The 26,520-nt window shown below is 40.1% G+C and overlaps 1 protein-coding gene across 1 annotated transcript in view; it reads right to left on the bottom strand.

Annotated features, from left to right (window-relative positions):
- Positions 1-15,008, bottom strand: part of GRID2 (glutamate ionotropic receptor delta type subunit 2) — a 1,142,370-nt gene extending 1,127,362 nt beyond the window's left edge. Inside the window, exon 1 of the mRNA XM_030190694.1 lies at positions 14,732-15,008. Coding sequence (XP_030046554.1) covers positions 14,732-15,005 — 274 coding nt within the window. The 5' untranslated portion in view covers positions 15,006-15,008. The remainder of the gene's footprint in view (positions 1-14,731) is intronic.
- Positions 15,009-26,520: the final 11,512 nt, after the last annotated feature.

Here is a 26,520-nt window from a genome sequence, read left to right as displayed (position 1 = left end):
GGGACCCTTTACTAAAGATTAGAGCATGTTTTCTGCAACAGAACCCATAGGAATAAAATGGGTCCTGTGCAAGATAACATGCACTAATCTTTAGTAAAAGACCCTCTTAAAATGCTTTTCAATTAAAAAAAAATAAATTAAATTAAAAAGATTAGATATTTACTATTTACTTAGTCAAATGAGGGTCTTATTAGTTAGAGTTTGCATTTATAAGCCCTTTGGAAATTTGCTAAGAATCCGATATGATCCCATACTCATGTGTATTCATTCCCAATTGCTAGAGATCCTTTTGGTATAAACATATTTCACAGCTCTATTTAAGACTACTGTAATTCAGTTTGTGGTTCTTTCCACATTTTTTTTCACAAGCATTTTTTTTTCTCCAAATATTTTATTAATTTTCAAAGAATACAAATAACAGGAAAACAATGATGGAAAAACATAGGAAGCAAGAAACACAACAGGTGGGAAAGGAAAAAAAAAAGAGAAAGGAAAGAAGAGAAAAAAGGAGGGGAAAGCATCCAGGTGTTTAACAAATAAGTCCTTTGTACTGGTTTAAGGTGTGGCCTGAATAGTTTGGAGGTAGTTGTCCAAAATAGACCAAATGTTTTTCTTAGATACTATCATCCGACTTTTCGCAGCCATGGCGAGCTCAAACTAAAGTTGACTCTTTTGGGCAGTTTTCAACAGGATAAATCTATCAAATTCATTGGTAAATCAGATTTAAAGAAAACTGGATTAAAACAGATCAATACATATGTTCTATGAGTCAACCAGTATACTCATTCAGCATATACAAAAAAAAAGTATCTTTTTTAGCATGGTTACTGCTTGCATTGATTTTTCTCTCTTGTTTCTTTCATTTGCTTAACAGTAAATAAAGCTTGATGTATGGCATCATAGCTGTGTGGTAGAGCAAACAAGTTAGTGGTTAATTGTGACAATTAATTGTTCACTTAATTTGAATATTAAAATATGAGGAAAGCTTGAAGCATTCTAAAATAATAGATTCAGACATTTAAATACATTCATTCATTAAAACATGTCTCTTTATTTAGGTTCTTGATTCCAGAAGAGAACTAAGTGAATTAAATTGTTTTGAAAAATGTCTCAAACTTAGCCATCCCTGGAAGTAAAACAAGCTGCCATCAACTTGTCATGATTGATACTCATAGGTGCTAACTAATCCACTTTAATGAAAATTAGGAGACATTTCAGTAGTCATCCTAGATCTATGTCTGGGGGCAGCTTTGTAGCCAGAGACCTGGTAGGTAATTTTCAGATAAAAGTCTGCAATAAAGTATTTTTCTTTTGAAAATTAGAATGTGCAAACATATCCTTCTTTTCTGTGGGTGGGTGGAAGAAAATGGAAAATCTACCTGGTAAAATACCTGATCTTTTATGCCCAGACACATTAGTTCTTTCTGGCTTCACAGCTCTGCCTTCCCCCCTCTATATACATAAGAACATAAGTGTTGCCATACTGGGACAGACCGAAGGTCCATCAAGCCCAGAATCCTGTTTCCAACAGTGGCCAATCCAGGTTACAAGTACCTGGCAATATTCCAAAAGAGTAAAATAGATTTTATGCTGCCTATCCTAGAAATAAACAGTGGATTTTCCCCCAGTCCATCTTATTAATGACTTACAGACTTTTCTTTTAGGAAGTTATCCAAACCTTTTTTAACCCCTGCTAAGATAACTGCTTTTAATATGTTCTCTGACAACGAATTCCACAGTTTAATTACATGTTGAGTACAGAAATATTTTTTCCAATTTGTTTTAAATGTACTACTTAATAGCTTCATTGTGTTCCCCCTTGTCCTAATATTTTTGGAAAGAGTAAACAAGCGATTTACCTCTACCTATACCACACCACTCAGTATTTTATAGACCTCTATCACATTTCCCCTCAGCCGTCTCTTATCCAAGCTGAAGAGCCCCAGCCACTTTAGCCTTTCCTCATAGGGATGAACTGAAATACTCTTCCTCTGCCCATCTATCCTCAACCTTTTGGAACACTAGCTCACTACATATGACAGGAGTTCTCTTTCTCAAAATATAAACGGTCTCTTAAAAATCTTTTCTTTCAATAGGTCTTTTCCTAGGAGAAGTGAGGGGCACTGGGTAGTGAGGATCATTTCTATTATTGTATCTTTTTTATTACCTATATTTTTGTGTAATTATTTTGCTTTATAAACTGCCTAGGTGACCTTTTCTGCTAGATTAGCAGTATAGTAAGTCCTTAGAAATTAAATAAATAAAATATATACAGATTTGAAAATACCACTCTGCAAGCATATTTTATGGTTATTGTTATGATTAATTAATTTTTGTCAGTCTTTATCCAATATAAACACACCCCCTTGGAGCACCATAATGCGATAGAAAATATGTACATATTAACTCTGGCACATATTTGTGGCTGTTCTGAGGAGGGCAGTTTTCAAACTGATCACTTTATTCGGATGAATGACTTTGAACATTGGCTTTGTGGGGGCAATCTTCCAGCTGCCTGCCTTGGTTTAAAATCCACAGATACTTATTATTTATTACACATAGATTTTACATCTGATTTCAACAGGAAAGCATGCACACATTTATACCTGAACATTTTTGCACCTGCTTTTTGTATCAGCAAAATTTGCCAGCAAATACTATTGATTAAAAATATTAATTTATGCACATTCCCCATAATTCTATATCTGGTGCTTTAATTTCCATATGGAATTTGAAGCATATTCTATAACAATGCACTTAACTTAGGGGGTCTTTTACAAAGCCATGCTAGCATTTTTAGCTCACTGTAAAACCAGCTGGCGGTAAACGCTGAGATGCCCATTATATTCCTATGGGCATCTCAGCATTTACCATCAGCTGATTTTTCCACAAGCTAAAAACACTAGTGCGGCTTTGTGGTTAACTAGCTAATCAGTGTTGTTAAGTGGATTTTAACAAGGAATTATCAGCCCTAATTAGCATCAATTAAGATTTTCACGTACAACTTGCTAAGTATATTCTGTAATGTGGTGCACCTAAATTCTAAGTCATGTGGAGGGGCATAATCGATATGGCCGGCCCCCTTAAAGTGGCGTCCCAACCGTATTATCGAAACAAGATAGCCGGCCATCTTTCGTTTCGATAATACGGTCAGAGCCGGCCAAATTTCAACATTTGGGCAGGATTTAGAGATGGCCGGCATTGGTTTTCAGCGATAATGGAAACTAATGGCGGCAATCTCAAACTCGGCCCAATCCAAGGCATTTGGTCGTGGGATGAGTCAGCATTTGTAGTGCACTGGTCCCCCTCACATGCCAGGACACCAACCGGGCACCCTAGGGGGCACTGCAGTGGACTTCAAAAATTGCTCCCAGGTGCATACCTCCCTTACCTTGTGTTCTCAGCCCTCGAAATCCCCCCCCCCAAAACTCACTCCCCACAACTGTACAACACTACAATAGCCCTTAGGGATGAAGGGGGGCACCTACATGTGGGTACAGTGGGTTTGGGGGGGGGGGGTTGGAGGGCTCCCATTTACCACCACAAGTGTAGCAGGTAAGGGGGATGAGCCTGGTTCCACCTTCCTGAAGTGCTCTGCACCCACTAAAAACTGCTCCAGGGACCTGCATACTGCTGTCATGGAGCTGGGTATGACATTTGAGGCTGGCATAGAGGCTGGCAAAAAAATGATTTTTTTTTGGTGGGAGGGGGTTGGTGACCACTGGAGGAGTAAGGGGAGGTCATCCCCGATTCCCTCCGGTGATTATCTGGTCAATTGGGGCACTTTTTGAGGCTTGGTCCTAAAAATAAATGGACCAAGTGAAGCTGGACAAGTGCTCATCAGAGTCGGCTTTCTTTTTTCCATTATCGGCCGAAGCCGGCCATCTCATAACCACGCCCCGGCCCGCCTTCCGTACCCTGCCAACACGTCCCCTTTAACTTTGGCCGGCTCTGCAAAAGAATGCAGTTGGAGCCGGCCAAAATCGGCTTTCGATTATGCCAATGTGGCCGGGTTTAGGAGATGGCCGGCCATCTCCCGATTTGTGTCGGAAGATGGCCGGCCATCTCCTTCGAAAATAAGCAGGATAGTTGAAAAGGGGTGTGGCTATGGGCAGGGCATGGGCATATCTAAAATCTATGCACTTTGTTATAGAATACACTCGCTTTGTGCCTAATTTAGGCGCTAGGATTTTTGCCAAGTAAAACATGGTGTAAATCACCGTGACTACATTTGGTTGTGTGGAGAGGTGCTCGGTGTTATTCTATATACCACACAGAAATTTAAGCCAATTCTATAAAATTCGGGTGTAGCTTACAGAATATGCTTAGGTGTATTTTTTTCCTTTCAGAATTTTCAGATGCCATATATAGAATCTAGGCCATTATTGTTAAACTTGCCCAAAATCCCACTTAACTCAGTTAAAAGATTGTATGCGGTGAAAGCTTGTATGCATTTCTAGCTGCATTGAGGGATAGTCACTTTCCCTAGACAAATTCTTTAGGTGCCCCTTTGCAAAGCAGCATTAAAAGGTGGCCTTAGCATGCCTTTACACAGGTCTTTCCCATGCAATAAGGCCATTTTTTGCATAGCACTTAAATGACCAATTTTTCAATTTTTATATTAATGGCCACGTGCTAATGTTGCCATTAGCCTGTGGGCATAAAAATGATTTTGTAGTTGGTAAGGGCTCATGCACTAATCATGCGCTTATCAGTTTATTTATTTATTTTGACATTTATACCCCACATTATCCTGAACGTACTGGAGTTCAATGTGGCTAATAGTAAATAAACAATAAACAAGGTTTACAAAGCCATAAACAAAATATCAAATCTAGTCTATTGATGGCCAGTTGTAATCTAAGATTCTCCATCAATGGATAGAAATCTCTCTAAGCGGCGAGTTATATTGCATAGGGAAAGTTATTAAAGGCTGCATAAAATTTGGTGTAATGCCATATAATATTTGAAAAACAAAAACAGAATTTAAAAATCATTCTGGCTTTAATGGGCAACCTGTGCAGTTTGCATAATAATGGAGTGGCTACATAAAAACACAGTATCTTGAGGACAAGCCTAGCTGCAGTATTTTGGACCATTTGTAACCTTTTTAGGACACCCTCCTTACATCCAGCATAGATGGAATTGCAGTAATCAAACTGAGTTAAAACAGAAGATTTAACTAGCAGTCTAAAGATGTCTGGCGAGAAATATGATCTGATTCTCTTCAGCTTCCAAAGAGACCTGAAAGATTTTTTCACTACTGAGGAAACCTGAGACTCGAATGTGAGGCGACTGTCAATTAATACACCCAGCACCTTAATTGTGGAGTCTAGAGGGTATGACACGTGTAGTCAGTAGTAAAATAATTATATGCGGTATGGTCAAAGGAGTTGGTTACCACAACAAATTTAGGAGTCCTTTCTCCAAGCTACAGAAAAAAGGGCCCTGCACTACTGGCAGGGGCCATTTTTGCCAAGCCCCAAGGCCCTTTTTACCGCTGTGGGTAAAAAGGTCCCAGACAATCATGGCCATGTGGTAAGAGAACCTTACCGCGTAGCCATACAGTAGGGATCTCTTACCACCACCCAATGAGTTGGCAATAAGGGTTCCCACAGTAATCTGGTGGTAACCGGGCAGGGCACAGTGATGCTCGATTTCCATTGGGTTACTGCCGTACAAGTCATTTCAGGGGTTTTCTTTTTCCCCTGGAAATGGTGCATACTTGGGGTGGAGCTACCACTGGCAGATGTGTTGGGCCAGTGATATTCCTGATTTATTTATTTATTGCATTTGTGTCCCATATTTTTACACCTATTTGCAGGCTCAATGTGGCTTACAAAGACCTGTTATGGCATCGCCATTCCAGGGTAGAAGGTACAGTTGGGGGCATATTTTCAAAGCACTTTGGGAGGCTAAGTGCTTTGAAAATATGCCTGTTTGTGTTACAAAGAGATCAGGATGGAAGAAAAGAACTAAGCAGACAGTTATAGAAAGGCGTCATTCAGAGTAAGGGTGGAGTGGTGAAGTGTTATAGTTAATCTAGTGTTCGGTAAGCCTGCGTTGGGCTTACCAATGCTTTTTAAAATACCCTCTTAGTATTATCTTTATTTAACTTAAACTTAAATTCGGAAACCCAGAATTCCAACAAATCCAGACCAAGCCTAATCTTAGTGACAATTTCTTGATGTCCAGTCATGAAAGGAACATAGATTGTGACATTGTCAACGTAAATAAAAGTATAGAACCCCACTGCCTCTAGCCTTTCATCTAATGGAGCCATCGTAACATTGAATAGGATTGGAGAAAGTGGCGAACCCTGTGGCATCCCACAGTCAGGAGACCAGGAAGGTGAGAGAGAACCTGACAACTTCACCTGATAAGATCTAGATTATCAGAAGCCGCAGAACCATTGGTGAAACTTCCCACACAATCCAAACTGATCCAACAGGCCTAAAAGTAACTCATGATCAACATGGTCAAAGGCACTTGACATATCAAATTCCATCACTAAAAACTTAAAGCCTATATGGACTGCTTTCCTAAAATCAGATAGTAAGATGGTCAAGGCCGTCTTGGTACTATAATAAGGCCTAAAGCCTGACTGGGATTTGTACAAGAGGGAAAAAGAGAAAAGGTGATTCATAAGCTGAGTACAAACTATTCCCTCCATTACCTTAGTCAACAATGGACTAGAAGTGACAGGCCTGTAATTAGTAATGTCTCCCAATGAAGCTGAGGTGCTCTTAGGGATTGGAAAAGTATTATGAAACCTTTCCACTGAGGAAAAGCCCCTTGAGTCATCATAAATAAGCTTGAAGAAGGTCAATGAATCCTACTGGTGCGGTTTTTAATAACTCGGACAAGCATCCAGAAAGCAATGTGAGGAAGAATACTTTGTGAAAAAGGATTTGACAGTCTCATGAGTGGGTAACAGAAATGAGAACCACAGTTGTTGAGTCGCAATATCAGCATTCGGACTAGGCTGGTTGAACCAAGATTGAATGTCAGTGGCCTTAAGCTGCAACACAGCCCCCCTAATGTTAGTTACTTTTTGTTTGAAATACTTAGCTAATTGATTAACAGAGGGGATGGCTACAGTTACTGATGTTAAGTTTTCAGTTGAAACAAGCTTATTAATAAGGTTATAAGGTAAAAGAGCTTATAGGTGTTTAAGTGGTTGTGACCAATTTGCTCTTTATAGTAGAGGGTTTTAGCTTTTGCAATCTTTTTCTTATAATCCCTTATATTTTTCCTCCAAAGCATTTTATTTTCATCAGAGTTATGTCTGGACCACTTTTTTTTTTCAAAATTTTCTACACTGCCTCTTCAGGAGGAGAATATCCTTATTGTACCAGGGAGACACCCTATGGGTGAATTTGGGCAAACTTTGATGGGAGCTATACTATCCAGGATAGAAATACATAACTCATCCCACTTACACAAGAAATCCTTGCTGTCTGCATCTGGAAGTTGTAGACTATCGCAGAAAGATTCTGGACCAGAATTTTACAGGATCAATTCTGCCTCTTGATTTAAAAGAAGGAGAGATGACAGTAGACTAAAAAGATCTAGAAACATCCCTCCAGTAAAAAGTGAACTCCAGAGTCTTATGGTTTGATCAAGGGACACAGTGGCGTAGCCACAGGTGGGCCTGGGTGGGCCAGGGCCCACCCACTTTGGACTCAGGCCCACCCAAAATTGTGACACTCTTGCTGTGGCTGGTGTGGATCCTCAAACCTTGCCAGCTGAAAATTTTCCCTCCTTGGGCAGCCAGCGCTCTTCCAAATGTCAACCAGCAGCACTTGCATTGAGCTGGCGCTGAGACCGGCCCTTCTGCACATGCTCAGTTTTCACACATGCAAAAGCACTGAGCATGCACAGCCTGGACAGCAGCATCAGTGTGAGGCAAGTGCTGCTGGATGCCGTTTGGAAGTGTGCTGGAGGAACTCTTTAGCTGGCAGGGTTTGGGGATCCCCGCCAGCTCAAGTATTTAATATTTGGGGTTTGTGGGCAGGGAAGGGTGGAGAAAGGAGCAAGAGCAAACCGGAGGAGGGGCTGAGGTGGGGCAAATTCCACGCCCATCCACCTTGGGCTCAGGCCCACCCAAAATTAGTCATCTGGCTACGCCCCTGAAGGGACATGCCATCAGGTTGGGTTTCCAAAGTAGAAATTCTCCATAAGCATAGTTCGATAAGCCAAAAGATTAAGCAGATGACCCCTAATGTGGGAGGATTGGGAATGTGGCAGAAGAAATCATCAGAAGGCAAGAAAATCATGTAAGCTCTTTGCTTTGACATCCCTAGGGTTATCGAGATGCAAGTTAATATCACCAACTAATAAAACATTAGCATAGTTAACAAAAATATTTGAGAGGAATTCAGTAAAATAGCTTTCTGAGGCAGTGCATTTTCCTGGAGGGCGATAGAACAGAACAAGGCAAATGGGTTCCAGCAATGCAGGGTCATTTAATTTGCAGGCAAAAATCTTGGGAGCAGAAGAATTCAGTTGGGGCAATAGTTCTTCTTTGAAGAAGGACTTATAAATGATGGCAATTCCACCCCTTCTCTGTTTAGCTCTAGTTTGAAGAAGGATCTTGTAACTTGGGGGACATAAAGCACTGAGTAATTAAGAAGTAATTTTATAACTGAGTGCATATATAAATGATATACACACACATTTCTCACTGTGGATACTGGCAATTCTTTCTTTAAAAAAGCATACTTTGGTTATGAAAATTACCCCGGAGACTTTCTACATTTAAAACAATTCATACCTGCTTTTTGGCACACACAAACTTTCCAGATTGTTTGGTAGATAATTTTATAAAACATTTTACAAGCGTAAAGCATATCTTGGAGTCATTTTACTAAGCTGTGGTAAGCACTCATGAGACTGTCAAATCCTTTCTCACAAAGTATTCTTCCTCACATTGCTTTCTGGATGCTTGTCCGAGTTGTTAATTAAAAACCGCATCAGCAGGATTCATCGACCTTCTTCAAGCTCGTGCATGATGACTAAAAAGTGCTTCCCGCAGATTAAAAAGCACTATCACAGGATGCGTTCAAACATCCCACAGTAGTTTTGGGATTGGCGAGCACTTCCAATGCATGTATGGGGATGGAGGGTAGGCGTATTTACATCTGCATCACCATGTGCTAAAAGATCAATGCCTGGTTAGTGTGTGAGGCTGTACCGCCGACGACTGCCGTGTATGTGGGTCACCACTTATTACTGGAAGAAGAAGCTCCAGGCATGGGGTTGTAGCTGGGACAGTGAAAGGGTTAAGCTGCTATAATATATTCTGTCTTTTCTGACATGAAGGCAACAAGAAGGTATTTTTCTGAAATGGGACTTTTTGGGACTTTTGCACCTGTGTAAGTTGGCCTGTTTTCTGAGATGTTCCTTTTGATAATAAGAAGCAGGTCACGTCACAGACGATCTACTGAAAGGTCATGGACTAGTGCAAAGCATGGTAAGCACATTATGTGAGCGTACATGATAGAAAAGCGGAGATACATATAAACTGACATAGCTATTGGAAAGGAACGTGGTTAGGAACAGCAGAACTCTAGCTAGGGAAATTCCAGATGACACTTGAACATCTGTACAAATGTCATGTGAAAATGTATTCTAGCCAGTTCTCAGTTTCTATAAATATGCTTGATTTCTGCAGAAAGGTGGATAGTTCCTTCTCTAGCCAAGGAATGGACTAGTAGCAGGATGCCCCACTTAACCATCCAACCTTCTAACTTGTGTGCTCTGCATACCTCTTTTATCTCTGTATTAATATCTATCCCTATTGAAGTAGAAATATTTCTTTTTCCTAGCAGTACCTCTTGTTTCATTTGTTTTGTCATTTAGGTAATAAGTAAGTTCTGATGTAATATTTGGTAAGCAATCAATTTGGTATCTCAGTGTGTGGGTCTTGTGGGTGTTGGGGACATAGTGTAATTTCTCCTGAAGCCATCGCTTCTTGTCAAGCAACCTGTCTGTACTGAATAGTTGTTATAACTTTATGAACACAAGCTTCTCTTTTAAAAAAAAAATACACAAAAGATTGTGAGCGGACAGCTTTACACTTAGCTAGAACATTTACTTGGGCACAATGCTGGAGACATTTAAAGATAACACTGCACCAGTACCTGACATTAAGCCGAGCCCACTGTTAATACAGAAGATAGGAGAATTCTGTATATTTATAAACATAATTCTACCTTCCTGCAATGGGATGCAATAGTTAATACAAAAAGAAGTAACACAGTACAATTGTGGGACGCATTCTCAAATGTAGGACCTCTAGCAAAAGGTATCAAGCCTGCTGCGGGGTTTATTTTTCAGGAATTGCTCATAATTATATATGATTAGTTTTGTGACAGAGAAGTCCGAGATAACTTTAAAACTGTCAGGACTTCCTGTAGTGACAAAATCTATATCAGGTGACACATTACCAAACTTTTCATCTTCTACAATGTAAAGCAAAAAGGGAATAGAGTAATCAGAGACTGCCAAAGGAACGACAGTTTTCTAAGCTCTTAAAATACTTCTCCTATAGCACAAACATCAGTAGGAGATAAGTATACAGAGCGTTGGCCATCTGTAGGCACTGTACCTTTCAAATGCTTCCGTAAAGGAAGAACTATCGAGGTATAATTTGTAGTTCATTCTCTGCAAAGGTTAAGGAGCAAAAAAACCCACAGACCTCAGTAACTGTCGCTGTGATGGATACCTATTTAATACCTGCAACTCTTTTCTTGTTCCAGGTGGAAGTGGCCACTGGATAATACTTGTAAGAATTTAACAGTGTACTCTGCACAGAGTTCCAAGGTAGGGGCAGCTATTAACAACCTCAATAAAGATCAATTAAGATGACGAGGGGTAAAACTGTATTGGTGAAAATTGTATGTTTTGGTGCCAATTATTTTTGCCAAAAGTGCTTTTACATCCTCAAGTGCAAGGTTATGTCTAGCTGTTCCAAATAAGTAAAAGTCTATGAGGCGTACTTTACTGCCAGCTGTGCCCCACATACGGCAGCGACAAAAACTAATGAACAGCTAAGAGCTGGTTTATTTTCATATTTCTATTCCTGTGCCTGTCACTTATGCTGATTCTTAGTTGTGGAGAGGGAGCTTAATTCTGTTGGTTACTCTTGCCCTTAGGGGGGCTTTAAAGTGGGGATGTTATACCCTATGGCCACTAACAGCTTCTGTGTTTCGGCAGAATCACTAGCACTGTCACTATCATTTGCCAGCATCGTTAGATTATAATGTAGAGTAGGATTAGCTCTCCCTAGTATATTAAGCCATGCATTTGTAAGGTGGTAAGTAGCCTTACATCATTTTTTTCTTCAGAAATTTCTAACCTGCTTTTCACATACAGAACAGAAGCTATAATAGTAGCAAGGGGGAATACAGGAAAAAGCCATTATGTAAACAGTGAAATTATAAACCAAAAATCAGTGACTTAACCATCTTCAGACTCATCTGGGACTGAAGTTCAGCAATTCGTCACTCTTCCAAATCCACCAGGGCATGGGGATCATTACAGTGTCGTCCACACACTCTTCGGACTTCTTCTATCCTTTCGGACTCACCTGGGACCGAAAAGCACTTCCCAGTGGGCTGGAAACTGGACACTTTTGCCTGGGTACACACTACCAGACAACTTGTGCACATTTCACACTAGGCCATGATCTTTTGTCTGTGACATGACCTGCTTCTTATTGTCAAAAGGAACATCTCAGAAAACAGGCCAACTGATACACGTGCAAAAGTCCCAAAAAGTCTCATTTCAGAAAAATACCTTCTTGCTGCCTTCATATCAGAAAAGACATAATATATTTCTGTGTTTTCTTATTTTATAGCAGCTTAACCCAAAAGTGGCCTCAGTAGCAAAAACCTGCGCTGGGGATAGTGTTGGCCACTCTTTAGCATGGCTTAGTAAAAGGGCCCCTCTATATGTAGACAATGGTTCTTATAAAATTGGACAGCCATGTGTGTGCACACAAATGCATGCTGACATGAGTATATGCACTTTTATATGATATGCACATATGCGTTTCTGGTGATTGAATGATTGGAGCTGGAACAGTGCTACAAGATACTCAAGTATTTTAAAATTGAAATCTTGGATTAATGTGGACAAGAGTCGAAGAAAAATATTAAACAAGAGAGAGGACAGGACTGAACCCTGTGGAATACCACAATGAATGGGAATTGCATCAAACAAGGTGTTGGAACAAGAAACTGTAAAGGAGCGATCAGCAAAATAGGAAGAAAACCTTCACAGAACTGCATATGAGAGACCTAACACTTTGAGACTGGAAAATAGAAGAGAATGATAGACAAGATCAAAAGCTGATGACATATCCAAACAGACCAAAAGCACGATTTGGCCTGCATCCAGTGATGAATGGCGCTCACTCAAGAGAACGCCTTCAACTCTTGAGTCAAGTGAGCTAAAGAGCAATATCTCCAGGCTTTCAAAAAAGATATTGAGGAAACAACATCTCGTAGACTTACATGCACTAGGGAACAATATCTCTTAGACTTAAAAAAAAAAATAGACCCACAAAATAACTTATTTGAACAAAATGTTGAGTTTTTCCCTGTGTCACACACAGTGCATTCTCGTCTGAAAAAGGGCTCACTATTGGGAAAGAGTTAGCAATATTCACAAAGAGAGTGCATTATTGGAAAATAAAAAAAAATACATGTTGTTTTCCAAGGCAGCACACTCTGCAAATAGTGTGTACTCTTTCTGAAAGTGTACATTACTAACAACATTAAGAAAAAAACAATCAAAATACAAATAACCATAAACAACATGGGGAACTTAGGGACATCGTGATCAATGTGAGCTACTGCTAAGAGGGGTTATCTTACCACTAGCACATGCTATTTTAGCACAGACCCTAAATTAAGCAATGAGACTCAGTTTTTAATAACTGGGGTTAGCAGTAAAATAACATGCCTTAATGGTAGCCCACATTGATAATGTGCCCCCTAAATGAAACAAAACCTTATGGGCTTCACACCCCTACTTTAATCTTGCTTACTTAGTTACATAAATACAGTTCAGTCTCGCTTATCTGACCTTCACTGATCCGACCATCCAGCATACCTGACAGATCCCCAGCGACATCACCTGGCTTCTCTTTCTATTTTTCAAACCTGGAATCCACTTTTACCACCGTTGTGAGCCGGGATACTGCTTTTGCTGCCTTTGTTTCTGCATTGCTCGAGGGGTTACCATTGTTTTCCATATTACCCGACAGCAGGTCAGTCTCATTTAGGCTGGATAATCGAGACTTTACTGTATGTCTAATATCTAGATACCTACTTTGTCTGTCATTTGCTCTTCTCCAAATCATGACATGGATCACTTTGGCTGTCCTGTAATAGAAATCCCACTGAAGGCCTGGCTCAAGAAGGATTTAATTTGAATACTACACTTCTTTTAACTGCAACTGTCTTCTGAACTTTTATATTATCTGAGATGAATTAGGAAATGGAAAGCTTATAGTATAATACTTATACTATAAGCATTGACTACTTCAACACAAGCAAGGCATTCAGGGGGGAAGTTATGAACATGGGCTACCATTGTTGGGTTATTTTACCACATGTTGTGTGATTTTTATCACAGGGTCTCTTTGCATAATATGGAAGCCTGCACTAAAATAGCGTGGGACCGGATAATGGGGGGATTTGAGGATGCGGAGAAGGGGGATCAACAAATGAGGGTATTGGGGGTGTCAGGGGAATTAGATACTGGGACATGTTGAGAGGGGGACTGAATTATAAGGGATGTCTTGGGGGGATTTGGAGAAGGAAGGGTACGAACAATTTTGGTGGAGGGGTGCTACCATGCAGTTCTTTATTTCTATATGGGCCTGCACCATGCTACATGTAGTGGCAGATACCAAGAGCTTCCCTTGAGATGTACCCATGCGCAAATGTCTGTCCTGTATGGTAATTGCAGATTCTGGGCATACCCCTGCCTTTATCACACAGGCTTTTACTTCCTGTGCACTAGATTTTTCAACAAAAACTTATCACACTTTTATTTTTTTGCAGCAAAATGTTGCCTCTTTGTGGCAGGTTACTGATCACAGAAACAATAACTAATTCCGAACACTTGCTTCAGGGCTCAAATATATGAAAACAAATGCTGAAGCAATTGGCCATGCTGAACATTGATCTTGCCCACATTTGCATTTGTTTCTGCTAAATGCATATTTTCTAAATCCATCAATATCCATTATGATCCAAATCCATCAATAGCATTTGCAAAGTAACATTAATTAATGGTCAAGGTGAGTGAGTGACTGACCTGGCCTTCTGCCAGAGCATTTGCTTCGCTTGCTTTAGAAAACAAGATCATGTGGTGGCCAGACTTCTGTTCAATATTGTTTATGTAATTAAAATTAGCCCCAGATTCAATAAGAATGTCTTCGTACAAAACATGCAGCACTTTCCAATATGATACATGCTTATAGGACACACTTCTGCACTGGTGTTCCTCACAATGCCAAATCAATAGGGTTCTAAATCAGATATTAAGATGCAATGATTTATTTGTGTGTCCAGTTTAGATTTGTTGGCTTTCAAATAAGTATTACAAAATGATGAGAACAAAGACAGATGTGATATAATGAAACGTTTTCATGGATGAGTGTAAAAGCTAGTTATGCAAATATGGAGTTGAATGCAATCACATAAGAAGTTACCATAGTTAGTGTCGTAGAAAATGATGAATTTCTGCCAGGCATATTCTGTCACAACTCTTAAAATCACTTCATTTAGATAGATTGGTGGACGCACAAATAGGGTGTAGTCATCATTTCTGTTAGCCTGGGAGAGCCCACAGCTACTTCTGGGGGTCCCTGCTGTTGAACGTTGGATGAAGAGGTGAGGAATGTGCATGGCATCTGCCAAAGACTGCAGCGATCCTGCTGACGTACAACCAATGGAGCTGACAAGGGCCAGGATGCCTTGGTTCATAAGTTCACATGCTGCAAGACAGTAAACCGAAGATGAAAATGTCAATTCAGTTTCAGTGCAGAAAGTATACACACATATAACATATCTATGCATATCTTTATATGTATTTCTTTCTCTCTCCGTCTCCATATATATGTGTTCTTTACTCTGTGTAAAATATGTATATAGCCTACACTTATACTTGTAGACTGGAGTATCCCTTGCCAGTCAGATTTACAGGATATCCACAATGAATATGCTTGAACTTGATTGTATACACTGCCTCCATTATATGTAAATCTCTTTCTTGCATATGCATTGTGGATATCCTGAAAACCTGACTGGCAAGGGGTACCGGACTTTGAAAACACTGCTCTAGACTAGGGGTGCATAACCACACTCCTTGGGGGCCACAACACAGTCAGGTTTTCAAGATATCCACAATGAATATGGATGAGATGTATTTGCATACAATGGAAGCAGTATATGCAAATCAATCTCATGCATATCCATTTTGGAAATCTTAAAAACCCAATTAGGTTGTGGCCCTACAGGGCTGTGGTTGCCCACCTCTGCTCTAGATATATACTTTAGATATACTCTAGACACATACCCTGGATCCACCCCAAACTGCCCATGGCCCTCCCATTTCTGCGCCCCCTTTTTTGGGATGCACATAAAATTTAGGTGTGGATCCTGTGCCTATATTTACATGTGCAAATGCCAATTAAATCTAATTAGTGCCAATAACTGCTTATTAAAAAGTCAATTATTGGCATTATTCAATTAAATTATGCATGCAAATTGGGTATGTGCCCAAATTTACGTGCACAATTTTTGGTGACTTTTATAGAATTAGGGGGTATGGGCAAATATTGCATGCTGTTTAAAAAAAGTGTTCACTATCAGGCTTATTTTCAAAAGAGAAGGATGCCCATCTTTCAACAAAAATTGGAAGATGGGCGTCCTTCTCACAGGTCGCCCAATTTGGCATAATCGAAAGCCAATTTTGGGCGTCCCCCAACTGCATTCCGTCGTGGGGATGACCAAAGTTCCAAGGGGCGTGTCGGAGGTATAGCAAAGGCGGGACTTGGGTGTGTCTAACACATGGGCGTCCTCGACCCATAATGGAAAAAAAGGGCATCCCATCTCTAAGGATGACCAAAATTTCAAGGTTTGGGCGTCCCCGACCGTATTATCGAAATGAAAGATGGACGTCCATCTTGTTTCGATAATATGGGTTTCCCCACCCCTCCATTGGGATATTTTGCGAGGACGTCCTCAGCAAAACTTGTGCGTCCCTTTCGATTATGTCCATCTTAGTAAATATGTCCCTGACAGCTACTGATGTATATAGCAGGGATGCATTTACCACCTAAATAAGAGGTAGTATGAGCATCCATGCAATTTGTCACTGCACATAGCACATGCTAAGGGTTTTTTTCCCCCTGAGGTAACTGCATGGACAGATAGTGGCAATGCCCACAACAGTTAACACACTAGCTTTACAGTTATCATCTGATAATTTGGGCATTTACCCCAGAGTAGGTATAAAACTTCACCACACTTTGGTAAAAGGGCCCCAAGTTAGAATCCAGATGAAAATGGTTTTATTGTTAATCAGATAGGGTTTGTGAATATCTGCATTTTCAATGTAAAGTAAGTATGAATTCAGAGACTGTGCATCTTTACTGAAGTGAACATCTGGAGATTGAAAAAAATCTCGTTATCTTAACTACCACTTAATACTGTAAACAAAATTAGTTTATATAGTAATATTTTTCAACATCATGAAGCACAACTATTCATTTCTACCACTGTACAGTATAATAAACAAAGACATAATTAAAACTGAAAATGTGAGGGCAATGTGGTTCATGTTCTATCATTTGAACAGTTTGTAAAGATTTTTCAGTAACCTTGTAAAGACGAAAACATTTGGCACATAAGTTCCCCCCTCTCCCCCAGCCACACACACGTGTAAAGAGATTCTTATTGACTGATGTGTACAAACATAACCCAATGCATTAAATTTGAATTCAGAAACATTTGGATTCTAGCTGAACCTTCAGTTCTAGAGGAAATCAGACACCTTGTACTAAGAACATATGCTTTCAAGGTTCCTAACCAATAGACTTCTGTCCTCCACGTGCTGTGCAAAAGAATTTAACTCAGGAGCTAAGAATGAGAGCAGGAAGAGACGCACATGAAGATTAAAGACCTGTAACACTATGTTATATTTTGAAGTTCATTAATTTCTAACAATCTAGTGGCTTGCCTTTTCACTTTATTCTCCTATATTGATATCATCAATGTAAGTGACACATCACAATAAATCACCTGGAGATTAGGTGACAGTTCATATGATCTCTGCATGACATTTTAAAGGCAATTCTAGAAATGGTGCACAGCAGGTTTGCGTGCCTTTTCTATATAAGGCACGGCGAGCAGCTTGTGTTAAATTATACTCACAACCAATTTATGTACACCACTCCATTGAGTAGTGAGCCAATTGGTGATGACAATTGGCTGATAACAACCAATTATCACTAATTGGAAATAATTGTGATTTACGCACATTTCTTTTTAGGTGCATTCTAAAACGAGGCACATATAAATTCTAAAGTGCATAGCTGAAAAGGGGGCATGTTCATGGGAGGAGTGTGGGCGTGTTTTGGGGGCATTACTCAAATTTATGCGCATTGTTACAGAATTCGGAGGAACACACCTACATTTAGGCATGGGTATTTACACCAGGTTTTTAGTGGCATAAATGGCTGCACCTAAATGTAGGGGGGAGGGAAATCACTTGTTTGTTTTAAATGGTATAATTTCCCTCCACCTCTTTTTTTCATTATTTCTTTGGTAAACCACTTAGATCTTCTTGTATAGGCAGTATATTCTACCACTACTTATCACTTCTATAGCGCTACAAGGCATACACAGCGCTGTACAGCATACACAAAAAGACAGTCCCTGCTCAAAGAGCTTACAATCTAAATAAGACAGGTAAACAAACAGAACAACTAAGAGGTAAGAGGATATCAAATTAAGTGAACGTGAGCATGTTATCTTAGGTCAGAGGTTATTTAACCCATATAATCTACAAGATAGTTGATTTGAGGAAGATGTTTATATACACCTAGATTTGTGGGTTGGGTAAAATTGGCACCTGGGTGAACAAGGGACTAATAGCATGGCCTAAAACCCCTATAATTGAAGATCCACCTTTGTTACCTCAGGTTTTCCTGCAGGCCTAGTGGTGTGTGCCGTCGGTAAGTGTTGGTAGGGGTGATCTATAGGCTATACAGGTATGAAGAGATGACCTCAGGGCTCCGAGTGGGCTGATGGGCTGAGATTTTCAGTTGTCTGTCAAAATCATGGGGTTGTTGATCACTAACAAACTTTTCTGCATGGCATCCCTATGTTTTATAGTGAATGGTAGTGAGCATGTTTTGTAGGGATGTGGAAAGAGAAAAAATGGTTCACTTTCTTTTTGTTTTGCCTGCTTTTACTGGTTTTAGGACTTTTCTGTTTCATTTTACAATTTCATGTTAACAAAGCATTTTTAACAGTGTTAGAATTGTTTAACATGTACAAATCTATTTTACACTTGTTAATTCACAGGTTAATGTATGTTAAATCAGTTTTATATGTACCACACTTTTAAGTTATGCTGAACCGAATACAGATACCTAATGGTTTGTATAAGGATTAAGAATTATCACATGTCATAGTTTGAGGGCATTTAGGGCTTTAAGTTCCTCAGATATTATTCTATAGACAAGTCTAAAATTATTCTTGGTTGGCTCCAGAAGAATCAGTATCCTGATACTTCTGGTACTTTGCTTCATTTGGCAGGGACCTTGGTATCTTTGTAAGCTAGTGACATTTCAGGCTATTTTGATGGCTGCAGCATGTCATAGTACAGCAACATCATTATGAGATATCCATCAGGGATGTGCATTCATTTCCATTGACATAGGACACATGAATGACATTTCCCAGACCATTTTATGTAACTTCTTACCCAAATCTACTGGAAAGCCTGAATTTGTGTTTTGCTCTGCATTGTTAATATTGTACACTATTCCTCAGTGTTCCCTATTGCTTAATAGGCATACTATAGCTTAGTAATATGAACTATTTAACAATAGGCACAGTATTAAAAACAGTTACTCTTTGAAGTGAAAGTAATAAAAATGAAAAATCTCATTAAGGATATTAGAAACTAAACAAAGTGAAAATTGTTGGCCTGTATACAGTACTGACTCAAATAGTTGTGGCTCCCTGAGCCAAGTTTTGCTTTGGCGAGCCCCAATCCTTGGCACCTTCCCACCTGCAGGAGCTCCTACTCAGCCAGGTTACCCCCAAATCCCTGACCCACATCAGCAACTTTCTAGCCAGCATCCTCCAGCCCCATGTACACATCAGCTTTCTTCAAGCCAGCTGCTCCCCAGCCCCCCACCTGCCCATACCAGTTCCCTCACAAAACATCAGGGCCTTTCTAACCAACTGTCCCACCCCTAAAGCATCACCCCCCTTCCATCCAGCTCCCCCATGGCATCAAGCTTCTCCTAGATAGACAGCTCACTCCCAACCCCCCCCCCCCCCAAAAAAAAAAAAAGAAAAAAAAAAAAGCTTACATTCTTTTAAATCACTGAACAGTCTGACACTATCTGAATAAAAAGGGGAGATATCAGGGCAAGTGGAAAAAATGTCTCCAGATAGCAGTGATAGCCCATCTGGATAAGTCTGAATAACAGACCTAAACTAAATGGATGATGACAGCACAGGGACCACACCATAAGACCCTTTTACTAAAGTGTATGAAGTTATCCACTTACAGTGCTTTAACAGCAAACCTTAACACAGAGTAAGTGCAAAAACAACGTGGCAACTATTGGTGGGCATGCTCAGCATGTCCTCTGTAGTTTCCCAGTGGAATTGTTCATTATTGCATGTTAACTCTGTTAGCTCACTCTAACTGCAGTATGTTATCCACAGGCGTTAGAAAATAATAAAGCAAGGAATCCACTAAATCCAACGTGGAAAATATAAGACTAGGTGGCAAATGATATAAAAAGGTAGTCCTTAATGAAGTGAAAATGCTCCCAGGTCATTAAACATCTGTGTCTGACATGGCCATGTTTCACCAAAAAATACTGGCTGCACCAGGGGCAGTATGAACTAAAAACATAAAAATACAAACATAAATATATAAATCATTAAAAGCTGGTTTCTCAGACACATGAATAAAAAACAGCATATGACATGTAAAAATACTGATATCCACCTAAAACTACTTGTAAGCTAAAACATATTAAAACAACAGATCATCTAAAACATATTGAAACAACAGATCATCTTAAAACTTGAAACCATCTCTTAAAAAGCGCTTTAGAAATGTTAAATAGTAGTAGTAGAAGTAGTAAAAATGAGGATGGGTGTGGGGTAACAGAGAGGCTTACCCAGCTGTTCTGAACTGCAAACTTCATCTAGTCTGGTCCAGCATGAAGGTAAAATATCCACTGTAAAAAGTAAAGTGGATCAAATTAAGTACCTAAAAACAAACCAAAGAATATGAAAAACCCATTTAAATTGTAAAAAAAAAAAAAAGGGTTAGGTTGATGCAAACTTACAGTTTCTTGAACCTGGAGGTTTATAGTTCAGTGTAAAACAAACTTGCTATGACAGCCTAGTTTAAATTATTTAAACTATACACTGTGGGCATCATGTATGCATAATTACTGTAAATCGTTTTTAAAAAGGGGGCTGAAAAAGCCTTAAAAAACAAAAATGAGGTAAGAAACCATAAGAACCTTAAAAGAAATATAAAAAATACTGTGCCAACATCTCAAAAATATCCTGATTAAAACTAAAATGGTTCTGACAACATCATGAAAAAGGCGGTAAAATTACCAACAAAAAAGTACTAAACAAGCATCTGCAAATCTTCTAGAGTCCATAACCATAAAAAACACTAAGAAAATATCTCAAAAAAAGTCCTTAAAAATGTCATAAATGCGTTCCAACCATGGAAAAAGTCTGAAACTGTAAAATTCTAAGAAAAAGCCTTGAAGATCATTATAAAACCATCTCAGATCCTTTGGAAACATAAAATTCGAGATGCTTAGAATTTTACAATTTCAGACTTCTTCCATGGTTGGAACACATTGATGACATCACTGGAACACGCTGATGTCACTGGAACACATTAGACAATCTTCAATGCGTTTCACCACTATTTTAACTTTTTATTATGTTTTAAAGAAATTTCTTGAGATATTTTCTTAGCATTTTTTATGGTCATAGTCTCTAGAAGATCTGTAGACACTTGTTCAGTACTTTTTGTAATGGAAGTTTTATCGCCTTTTTCACAATGTTTTCAGAACTATTTTATTTTCAAACGGGATATTTTTGAGATTGTGGCTCAGTATTTTTTCTGTTTCTTTTAAGGTTCTTATGGTTTCTTTCCTCATTTTTGGGGTTTAAAGCTTTTTCAGCCCCCCTCTTTTTGAATGATATATAGTAATTATGTTTGCATGATGCCCACAGTGTATATAAACTAGGCTATCATAACAAGTTTGTTTTACACTGAACTATAAGCCTCCAGGTTCAAGAAACTGTAAGTTTACATCAACCTAAGCCTTTTTTTTTAAATTTAAACGGGTTTTTCAAAGCCTTTGGTTTATTTTTTAGGTACTTAATTTGATCCACTTTACTTTTTACAGTGGTTATTTTACCTTTATGCTAGACCAGACAAGATGAAGTTTGCAGTTCAGAACATCTGGGTAAGCCTCTCTGTTACCCCTCCCCCATCCTCATTTTTAAGAGATGGTTTTAAGTTTTAAGGTGATCTGTTGTTTTAGGTGGATATCAGTATTTTTACATGTCTTATGTTGTTTTTTATTCATGTGTATGAGAAACCAACTTTTAATGATTTATAGATTTTAGTGTTTTTAGTTCATACTGCCCCTGGTGCAGTTAGTATTTTTTGGTGAAACCTGGCCATGTCGGAAACAGAAATTTATTGACCTGGGAGCATTTTCACTTCATTAAAGACTACCTTTTTATATGATCTGCCTCCTGGTTTTATGTTTACTATTTTGTATGCTATCCACGTCCATTCTCCACCCATGTCCTGCTTAGTTCCTACTCTGAACATAAAATGCATTTAGGGCTAGATTCTATATATCACAACTATAAAATTGGCGTTGAAAAAAAAAAGCTAAAGCATATTCTACAAACTGCACATAGATGTTGGCACGGTTGATAGAATATGCCTAGTGCCCATCTGTGTGATTAAATTTAGTTGCAGGTGGTTATGCCAAGTAAAACTTGGTTTAAATGCCTACATCTAAATTAGGCATGGACCAGGTGTATTACTACTACTACTACTAATAGCATTTGTATAGCGCTACCAGACTCATGCAGCGCTGAACACTTAACATAAAGAGACAGTCCCTGCTCAAAGAGCTTACAATCTAGGTAGAACAGACAGACATTAACGGGCAAGGGAATTAATGGGTAGAGAGGAAGAGGGCAAATGAGTAGTGATTAGGAGCCAAAGGTAGAAGTGAAAAGGTGGGCTTTCAGCATAGATTTAAAAACAGGTAGAGATGGAGCTAGACGTATGGGTTTGGGAAGACGGTTCCAGGCATAAGGTGCTGCGAGATAAAAAGAACGAAGTCTGGAGTTAGTGGTGGAGGAGAAGGGGGACGATAAGAGAGATTTGTTCAAAGAGCGGAGTTCACGGGGAGGAATGTGGGGAGAAATGAGAGAGGAGAGGTAAGGAGGGGTCATAGAGTGGATGCATTTAAAGGTCAGTAAGAGGAGTTTGAACTGTATACGGAAGTGGACATGGAGCCAGTGAAGTGATTTGAGGAGTGGGCTAGTGTGGGCATAATGATTTTGGCGGAAAATAAGTCGTGCTGCAGAATTCTGGACAAATTGGAGAGGAGAGAGATGATTGAGTGGAAGACCAGTGAGAAGTAAATTACAATAGTCCAAACGAGAAGTAACAAGGGTGTGGATAAGGGTTTTGATGATGTGTTCAGAAAGGAAGGGGCAAATTTTGCTAATGTTGAAGATAAAGAAGCGACAGGTTTTGGCGATTTGTTGAATATGATCAGAGAAGGAGAGAGAGGAATCGAAGATGATTCCAAGGTTGCGAGCCAAGGAGACAGGGAGGATATGAGAGCCATTAACAGAGATAGAGGAAGGGGGAATAGGGGAGGTGGGTTGAGGGGGAAAATGAGAAGTTCGGTTTTAGCCATGTTTAATTTGAGATGGCGTTCAGACATCCAGACAGCAATGTCAGACAAGCAGGCAGAGATTTTTTTTTGGATTAAGGTTGAGATTTCAGGGGTGGAGATGTAGATCTGAGAGTCATCAGCATAAAGATGGTAGTGAAAGCCATGGGAAGAGATTAGGGCATCGAGAGAAGAGGTATAGATGGAGAAAAGGAGTGGGCCAAGGACAGATCCCTGAGGCACACCAACTGAAAGCGGAAGGGAAGTTGAAGAGGATCCACCATAGTGAACACTGAAAGTATGGAGTGAGAGGTAGGAAGAGAACCAGGATAGAACAGGACCCTGGAAACCAAGCGAGGATAGCGTATCGAGAAGTAAGGTGTGGTCAACAGTGTCGAAAGCATCGATTAAGTCAAGAAGGATGAGGATGGAAAAGAGGCCTCTGGATTTAGCCAGAAGCAGATCATTAGAGACTTTAGTAAGTGTATTCTATAACAACGTACATAGTTTAAAGAAACACCGATGACCCGCCCATTCCATGCTCATAGCCATGTCCCTTGTTCAACTAGGTGCCTTAGAATTTATGCACATTACTTTACACAATAAACGTAGACAGCTGTGCATATGTCTAGTGGAGGAGTGGCCTAGTGGTTAGGGTGGTGAACTTTGGTCCTGAGGAACGGAGTTTGATTCCCACTTAAGGCACAGGCAGCTCCTTGTGACTCTGGGCAAATCACTTAACCCTCCACTGCCCCATGTAAGCCGCATTGAGCCTGCCATGAGTGGGAAAGTGCGGGGTACAAATGTAACAAAACAAACAAACACATAAATTCTAATTAATGCCAATTAGTGTGAATAATTTCTTGTTAATTGGAAATTATCAGCTCTGATTGGCTTATTATTGATTTTAAGTTATGTGCACAAATCTAGAATATGATTGGAGTTGCACACATAGCTTTACCTGCACTATATAGAATCTGGGTGTTAACATGTGAATTAACATAGTAGATGACGGCAGAAAAAGACCTGCATGGTCCATCCAGTCTGCCCAACAAGATAACTCATATGTGCTACTTTTTGTGTATACCCTACTTTGATTTGTACCTGTCCTCTTCAGGGCACAGACCGTATAAGTCTGCCCAGCACTATCCCCGCCTCCCAACCAACAGCCCCGCCTCCCACCACCAGCTCTGGCACAGACTGTATAAGTCTGCCCAGTACTATCCCCGCCTCCTAACCACCAGCCCCACTTCCCACCCAATCTCAGCTAAGCTCCTGAGGATCCATTCCTTCTGAACAGGATTCCTTTATGTTTATCCCATTCATGTTTGAAGCTAATGCAACAGATTTTTCAACTAGTTTTTGGGAGCTATCATGCTTTTCATCAGGTCAGAACAGAATTAGTGCATGGTAACTGCTAAATCACTGAAGGAACAATTAGTGTTTTATTGATCAAAACCAATTAAAATATGTACACAATAGCCCGACACAGGCCTTGTTTCATCCAGCAGGGCTGCTTCAGGGGCTACAGAAAATTCCATTACTGTTGAAGTATAATGATTATAATGTTGAGAGCGACTGTGACAGAATGTACAGACGATCACCTTGATTCTATCTTGAAAAAACAGCTCATCCAGAGATGCCAAAAACAACATATATTGACATGAAGTCAAACAAACAGCCTCTTATCTCTGCACCCGGAGGGGGGGGGCGCATCGGCGATCTGCCCCGGGTGTCAGCCAGGCTAGGAATGCCACTGCATACAAGACGCCACAGACTTTCTGAAAGCTTTCAGAGATAAGAGGCTGTTCGTTTGACTTCATGTCAATATATGTTGTTTTTGGCACCTCTGGATGAGCTGTTTTTTCAAGATAGAATCAAGGTGATCGTCTGTATATTCTGTCACAGTCGCTCTCAACATTATAATCATTATACTTCAACACTGAAGGAATTTTGTGTGGCCCCTGAAGCAGCCCTGCTGGGCGAAACACGGCCTGTGTCGGGCTATTGTATACATATTTTAATTGGTTTTGATCAATAAAATATATTTTGGTTTTTCAACGATCTGCTTCGTTTATTTTCCATCTTGGAGTTTGCCGATCGTCTGCCTTTGTGCTTTCTTGGAACAATTACCTGCTTATAATCGAACGAGAAAAACGCCCAAGTTCCGACCTAAATCGGGAGATGGACGTTTATCTCACAAAAACGAATAAAGCGGTATAATCGAAAGCCGAACTTGGACGTTTTCAACTGCACTCCGTCGCGGATGCGGACAAAGTTGACGGGGGCATGTCGAGGCGTGGTGAAGGCGGAACTGGGGCGTGGTTATCACCCGAACAGAGATGGGCGCCTTTCGCCGATAATGGAAAATAAGTATGCGTTTGTAGGTAGAATTTAGGGCACTTTTCCTGGACCCTGTTTTTTCACGAATAAGGCCCCAAAAAGTGCCCTAAATGACCAGATTACCACCAGAGGGAGTCGGGGATGACCTCCCATGACTCCCCCAGTGGTCACTAACCCCCTCCCACCACAAAAAATGATGTTTCACAACTTTTTATTTTCACCCTCAAATGTCATACCCTCCTCCCAAGCAGCAGTATGCAGGTCCCTGGAGCAGTTGTTAGGGGGTGCAGTGGACGTCAGGCAGGTGGACCCAGGTCCATCCCCCCCTACCTGTTACAATTGTGCTGCTTAATGCTTAGTCGTCCAACCCCCCCAAACCCACTGTACCCACATGTAGGTGCCCCCCTTCACCCCTTAGGGCTATAGTAATGGTGTAGACTTGTGGGCAGTGGGTTTTGAGGGGGATTTGGGGGGCTCAACACACAAGGGAAGGGTACTATGCACCTGGGAGCTCTTTTACCTTTTTTTTTGTTTTTGTAAAAGTGCCCCCTAGGGTGCCCGGTTGGTGTCCTGGCATGTGAGGGGGACCAGTGCAGTACGAATCCTGGCCCCTCCCACGAACAAATGCCTTGGATTTATTCATTTTTGAGCTGGGCGCTTTCATTTTCCATTATCGCTGAAAAACAAAAACGCCCAGCTCACACATTGTCGAATAAAACATGGACGTCTATTTTTTTGCGAAAATACGGTTCGGTCCGCCCCTTCACGGACCCGAACTCGGAGATAAACGCCCATGGAGATAGACGTTTTCGTTCGATTATGCCCCTCTTAGTGTGCCTGTTCAGTAGCAGTTAATGTGTGCACTTTAGTTTAGGGCTCCTATGGAGAAACACATCCAAATGCCACTTTATGCCATGTTTGGTACATTTTTCTCTTTT

Source organism: Microcaecilia unicolor, chromosome 2, assembly GCF_901765095.1.
Source record: "Microcaecilia unicolor chromosome 2, aMicUni1.1, whole genome shotgun sequence".
NCBI lineage: Eukaryota > Metazoa > Chordata > Amphibia > Gymnophiona > Siphonopidae > Microcaecilia > Microcaecilia unicolor.
Note: the sequence above shows the minus strand (reverse complement) of the source record. Positions and strands in the feature narration are given on the sequence as shown.